The 6,885-nt window shown below is 38.8% G+C and overlaps 1 protein-coding gene across 3 annotated transcripts in view; it reads right to left on the minus strand.

Moving 5' to 3' along the window:
- The window catches only part of sned1 (sushi, nidogen and EGF-like domains 1), a 50,520-nt gene that overhangs the window by 9,637 nt on the left and 33,998 nt on the right, over positions 1–6,885 (minus strand). For all 3 annotated transcript variants that reach the window (XM_014029093.1, XM_014029092.1, XM_014029094.1), the window contains 7 exons: positions 5,994–6,110; positions 5,631–5,918; positions 5,314–5,497; positions 5,044–5,156; positions 3,128–3,406; positions 2,885–3,026; positions 2,702–2,784 (listed from right to left, as the gene is read on the minus strand). In XM_014029093.1, coding sequence (XP_013884547.1) covers positions 2,702–2,784; positions 2,885–3,026; positions 3,128–3,406; positions 5,044–5,156; positions 5,314–5,497; positions 5,631–5,918; positions 5,994–6,110 — 1,206 coding nt within the window. The remainder of the gene's footprint in view (positions 1–2,701; positions 2,785–2,884; positions 3,027–3,127; positions 3,407–5,043; positions 5,157–5,313; positions 5,498–5,630; positions 5,919–5,993; positions 6,111–6,885) is intronic.

The raw sequence follows: 6,885 nt of genomic DNA on the forward strand, positions 1-6,885 counted from the left end.
GATGTATTATAGAGGCATTCAACCATGGAATTTTATTTTTCCAGACTGGAACTTTACAAGTTGAAATACATGTATATTTTTTTCCTGTATTGTCTCCAACTTATCATAAAAAATTATCAAAATGCGATTTGGATTTGACAGAGAAATACCCTCATTCCAGTTAGTATTCTCAATCTCAGCATGAAACATGGGTAACTTTGATTTTGGAATCCTTTTAATGAAATTATGCACATGACCTGTAGGTTTCTTAAGGTTTTTTCTAATGACATAAATAAGTGAATGATCCGAGATTGAAGTATTTATAACTCCAGATATGCCATATATGGAGGATTGATATGTGAAAATAAGATCCAAAATGGAATTGCATGTTTTGCCAAATATTGTTGGTACTTTAATTAACTGTTGAAACCCTAAGTTTATAGACATTGCTTTCAGGCCTCTGGACGTTTTATCAGCCCAATTCATATTGATATCACAAGAATCACAAACTCTTTTGATTTTATGCCTTTTATAATGTCAGTGAGCTGCGCTAAATATTTAGTTGAATTAACACTTGGAGGKTTATATGTAACAACAACCGTTACTGAAAGCTGATTTGTAAGCTTGATTTCTAATTGCAGAGATTCAGACTCAGTTTACAATTCTATTATAGAATGTGTGTATTTCTTGTGAACATAAACTGCAACACCACCTCCAAGCCTATCAGTACGGTCTCTACGATACAATGAATAATTTTCAACTGAAAGAAACGAATTTGGTATAGCAGGAGTCAGCCATGATTCTGATATAGATCTGTCCTCAGCTTTTGATATAGTTGACTACAAAATTCTATTACATCTACTGCAAAATGGTAAATGGACTGTACTTATATAGCTCTTTTCTACCCAACCAGGTTACTCTAATGCTGCGTTCACAACGAACGCTATTTCAGCATCAAGAGCATCAGGTTTACATGCAAAGTCTATGGTGGACGCACTTCAAACAGCGTCGGGAAATGCTGCGGCTCGTCAAGCGCAATTAGAGCGGCGTGATTTGAACGATTTGAGCGTTCGACAGATTTGATAGATTTCCCGTTGGTGTCCTGACAGGAGATTTCCGCACCAATGCATGTCAGCGGCTCATCAGACTTGACTCGGGACAAAAATGGTTCAGAAAGCGAGCCGCGAACCCCTCTCGCAGCTCCTGGGTGATGAAACTCACCAAACTCAGAATGTCTCTGAATTATCTGGTGAATTTATTATGAATTAATTATCTGATGAGCGTGACATGCTCTTGCTCTCTGTAAATAAAGCAAAGGTACTTCCTCGTCCGACATTAAACAGAGCCCGACAGAGGAGGGAGGGGCGGGGAGACTCTTGACATGCAAGCGCTTTAAGAGCTGACTTGCATCTGACCTCAAAGTGCACAAGCGTCCAACTTGAAGCGTTGGATGCGATTTTGATGCTGAAATCGCGTTCGGCGTGAACGCACCACTGCTTTTTTAGCTACTTGTGGTTCCTCAAGTTTCTAAAAGTAGAATGGGAGGCAGAGCTTTCAGTTATCAGCTCCTCTCTTGTGGAACCAGCTTCCAGTTTCTGTCCGTGAAGCTGACACTCTGTCTACTTTTAAGATTAGACTGAAGACTTTCCTTTTTGATAAATCATATAGTTAGACTTATTCTTCATTTCTGCTGCTATAGACTTAGACTGCTGGAGCACAAACTGAGCACATTTCCTCACTCTGCTGTTGTCTTTAGTCTCTCTCCTCTACCTATTTGTTTTTATTCTACCAATAATGTGTTTGCTTTGTCTCTCTTTCAGAGGAAAATACACCTGGACCAGTCCTCCTGTGTCTCTCTGTGTCTCTTTCCTGTCTCACAAACCCAGCTGGTCGAGGCAGATGGCCGCCTGTCCTGATCCTGGTTCTGGTTCTGCTGGAGGTTTCTTCCTGTTTAAAGGGAGTTTTTCCTCTCCACTGTCACCAGTGTGCCACTCAGGATGGAGACTGTGATGAAGTGATTCAACACAATCTGCTGGTTTCTTTAGATTGTTATTTGTACAGTGACCTGAGACAACGTCTGCTGTGACTTTGCAATATTTATATAAATAAACTGAATTGAATTGAATATTATGTCTCACTGTAGAATGACGAACTCCAAATTATTAAAGAAGTTATTTTTAATCTTTTCCAGACGATGGGCAGCACCAACTGCTTCTTGAAGCTCTTGGATTTACACAAACCTGTTTGCTCCAGAGCAACAAAACTCCTGCTTCTATAGAGGTGATCATACTGATAAGTTAATCAATACATCCTGCTGCCTTTCAATAATCCAGGTGGAAAAATCTAAAAAAAAAAATTTAATGCCCCATCTCTTCTCCAAGAGATATCTTCAGACTGAGAAGGAATCAAATGTTTCAACAAAGACGAACTGTCCAGAAGACATGACTCAGCTTTATTTTAGTTTAATCAATATATTGAAGCAGCAGTACCTGGTTGTACTCAAATCCTTTGGAAACAGCAGGATGAATTTCATTTTACACACAAAGTGTCTTTGTTTTAGTGTGTGTTTTCAGATCATTTAAGTATATCCTGATACATAAACCCCTAGATCTGACAGATGGTGGACGTCCTCTTCCTCATAGTTACACCGTAAAAGGTCTATATCAAACTGTTTTCTGGTTATTCTCCATTAAAAGGATATTTAATGATGGTTTGAACTTACTGGTTCGATGTCGAATAGTTTTCCGAGGCAAATACATGAACTTGGATGTTATCTTTCCTCTGCTGTCAATGAGCTCGGTGTATCTGCAGCACAGAGAGTCAGACGCTGGCAGCTGAACTTCAACTGTGAGTTAATGCTGGTGTTTTAAGGCAGATTTAAACATCATCAGGTTCCTGCGTGTACCTGAACGAGTCGTCTGAGTTTCCTGTTCCTGTTGTTCCTCCCAGGTCTTCAGGCTGAGATGGAGAAAGTGTTCGTCCAGTCTGAGCCCCCTGTCCTGTCGCTGTGGGCCTCTCTTTCCTCCCTTGTCTCACCTGAACTGGCACTGGGTGTGATAAAATAGTACAGGAGAAACCCACTCTAACATCAATATGATCCAAGTTTTAATCAGATAATCAGATGTGAGGTAGTGTTTCTGACACTCACAGGTAGTAAACTCTAAGTGCTGTGGCACACTGTGAATCTGCTCCTGCTCTATGGTTTTAACAGACATGAGAGCCACGTAGTACTGCTGTCCCGGCACCAGTTCACGGAGCGTGTAGGAGCCTAACTTCCCATTGGGCAGGAAGCGACTCCTGGTGTTCAGCCCTCGGGTCACGTTGATCACAAACCCATCTGGGATGTTTCTCGGGTGGCGGCTCCAGGTGATCATCGCAGAGTTAGAGGTCACGTGTGACAGAGACAGGTTCTGTGGGGGGTGAGGCCCTGAGGACAGAAAAATATGCTCAGATGGTTGCTGAACTGCCATTTATCAAGACTTAGCACAAAAAGTAATGAAATTAGGGTTTGGTAGATTATTTCTTTGTTGTAACAGTACCAGAAGCTCAAAACAAGAGTTAACAACAGAAATATGAGCTGTTTGACAGGCAAGATTTGATTCATTTTTCTTTATCGTAACCCTCATACTCAGCTCTACTGCTCATCCCACAAATGCATGTTCCTTACAAATGTGGCACCATTTAAAGGAGACAATAACAGACTTTCCAACAGTATAAGATTTATTATCAAGAAGTATTGTTACAACTAAGAAATAATCCAACAAACACTAATTTACTGACTTTTTTACTGTTACTTAAATATTGTCTTAGTTTACACGAGTAGTGAAATGTTGTGTAAAGTAAATTATACAAACTGGAAAAAAATATTTCCTGAGAAAATACAATGTGAATGCTTAATGCTGAAAGCTGCTGAAGATGAAAAGGTTTAATAGCAAAACTGTTAACAGGAGTTAATTTTTCTTGACTCTTGCTGAAAGTAGGAAAACAAGAGAAAAATCTGTAGAAAAATAGCAAAAGGGGCCAAAAATTTGAAAAGATTAATAAAGTAGCTGAAATGAGCAAAAAGACGCTAAAAGTAGATGAAACAAGTTAAAATCAACAGACAGGCAAACTCAAATAAAAACTTAAAATGAGAAAAAAAATTGCGATTTGTTTTGAAATACTGAAATATCTGAAACTAGCGTAAAAATAGCTTCAAAGTATCTGAAATGGCTGAAATTAGCACAAACAGAAGAGTATGAAAGCTGAAATTAACACAAAAAAGTTATCTTGGTTAAAAAAGCTCAAATTAGCTGAAAGTAGCCAAAGAGTAGCTAAAATTATATACAAAAAAACTGTTTAAATGGGCAGAAAGCAGCTGGAAGAAGCTTAGAGCCTAAATTAAGTGAAAAAATTTTTTAAAGCACAAAATGTTTAAATTAGCAGAAGAACAGATAAAAGGATCAGAATAATAGCTACAAAAATGAGAAAAATGTAAAATTTACAAAACAGAAGCTGAAATTAGCACAAAGAAGTTAAAAAGCAGAACCATAACCAAAACTAAGAAGTTCAGCTAAAAATAGCTAAAAAAAAGTATAAATTGCTGAAGTATCAAAAGTCAGAGCTGGATCATTGAAACAGATCAAAATTTGCAGAAAAAGACAGATGCAGAGAAACATACTGAAAAATTATAAAAATGTGATGCTTTATTGTCATTCAATTCAATTCTATTCAATTACTTTACTTGTTTCTTTAAAAACAAAATAAATTATATATACAGTAAAAAGTAAAAGAAAAAATATGAAAAGAAGAAAGAGAAAAATATATATCCAAATCACAATTAAAATGAAATGAAAGGCAGCAGAGAGAAGAAAACATCTTAAAATTTCTGCCCCTCCCCTCCAAGAATAAGTTCATATAATAAAAATCTACATTATTAACAAAAAAAAAAAACAAACAAGCAAACTGAATCCCTTTAGAACAACATTCACACTATAAAATTATATAAACATTAATAAGTTATCAATAATAAGATTGTTTTTAGTAACAAATACAACTGTAAATCTGGAAAATAATGAGACCTACTAGTCCAGAAAGGCAGCGGTCCTGCTGAGTGGCTGGTGGAGGGAAACTCATCTGGTCTGATTCCACTTTGAGTCAGAACATGAACTGTGTACATCTGACCGGCCTGTAAGGAGCTGTGAAACACAAAGAACAGTTTCTTTCCTGCAGGTAAAACAGCGCCCTCTGCTGGGTGAACTGTGTACTACACCTCAGCTGTTTAATGTCCAACAGCACCATGCAGTGGACACAAAGGAAAGTGAGGGTGTTTTGTGGACGTGTTGTGAAGCTGACCTGAAGGTGTGTTGTGTGGTGCTTGTGTTGAGCGCAGCAGTCTGAGTCTTACTCCCGTCTGCAGGCACTAAAGACACGTGCACCCTGCTGACTGCTGCGTGATGAGCAGCCTGGACCAGCCAGCTCAGCCAAACCTGAGAGGAGGACACATTAACCACCTGCAGCTGTTCCACTCGCTGAGGTCCTAGCACAGAAACACACACTTACTACATTTTCACAAGCAGCAAAGCTCATGGTTGCACACACTTTCCAACAGCAGTAACTTGGAGAAGAAACACTGCAGGGAAGGTAAAAAAAATAAATAAACAAGTGCTCACTGGTGCGAATCAGTGCAGTGGCGGGCTGGCTTGAGTCGTTGCTGTTGGTTTTCAGTTTGATGGAGACGGTGGAGATGTTGTACAGCACGCCGGGCTCCAGGTCTCGCAAAACGTAGGTGGACCTCTGCCGGTCCAGGTAGTCCGTTCTGGGGTTGCTTTGGCCCAGAGGAGCGTAGGACACGGCGAACATGCTGATCACGCTCTGTGAAGACTTGGGCTGATCCCAGCGCAGCTCCACCTCGCTCTCCTCCACACGCAGCACGTGGAGACCAGACGGAGGCAGCAGATCTGGGAACAGTGGAAAACCTTCAGTTTTTAATGGTTATCTTTGCGAGAACCAAGCGTGGGCTGTTGGTTGCTGACCTTTGTCGCAGTCTTTGCCTGTGAGACCGACTTTGCAGACACAGTTGTAGTTTCCTCTCCTGTCACTCCAGCAGCGGCCACGGTTTCCACAAGGTTTCAGTACACAGGGGTCCTCCACTGGGGGGGGCAAAGACAAATAGTGGCTATAACATTTTACATTATCCTGAAAGCTGGTGTGAGCTCCCAGTCTTTTGCACTGACACTGAATGAAGAGAGGGAGTTCTGTTTTTACATCAAATCAGAGGATGGCCTGGTCTTTGAATAATAAGTTGTAGTGTAGTGTGGTTGTTGAATAATAAGCAAAGCTTTTGGGTGTCATCATTGATGAAACCTTGACATGGAGACCTCAAGTAAATTACTTAAGAACAAAAATAGCTAAATCTATTGCAGTATTACAAAGGAGTTATTTAATGATAAAGCATTATTTATATTTTACAATTCAATAATTGTTCCACATTTGATTTATTGTATAGAAGTCTGGGGGAAAGCACGTAAAACCATTACTAATCCCAAGAGCCGCAAGAATTATTCCCAGAAAACATCACCCATCAAATATATTATTTCATCAATTGAAATTTAAAAAATTTTATGAGTTGGTTGATTATAATATTATACAGGTTATGTATAAGGCTCATAAAAATTTATTAACATTCAGTTATTATAATCTTACGGGACTAGAATTTTTTTGTAAAACCTAAAATTTGAACAAATTTAAAGGACAGATGTACTTCAGTTCAAAGGAATAAGATTATGTGATAATCTGGATAATGATTGTAAAAATGCTGGCTCAAATAATTTGTTTATGAGAATGATAAAAGTGAAATTGTTAAAGAAATATGAAATTGTATAATTTGTATTTGTAAGTTACTGTTTGAGGAGTTGAATTTACTAT

The sequence above is a fragment of the Austrofundulus limnaeus genome, unplaced genomic scaffold (assembly GCF_001266775.1).
Source record: "Austrofundulus limnaeus strain Quisiro unplaced genomic scaffold, Austrofundulus_limnaeus-1.0 Scaffold852, whole genome shotgun sequence".
NCBI lineage: Eukaryota > Metazoa > Chordata > Actinopteri > Cyprinodontiformes > Rivulidae > Austrofundulus > Austrofundulus limnaeus.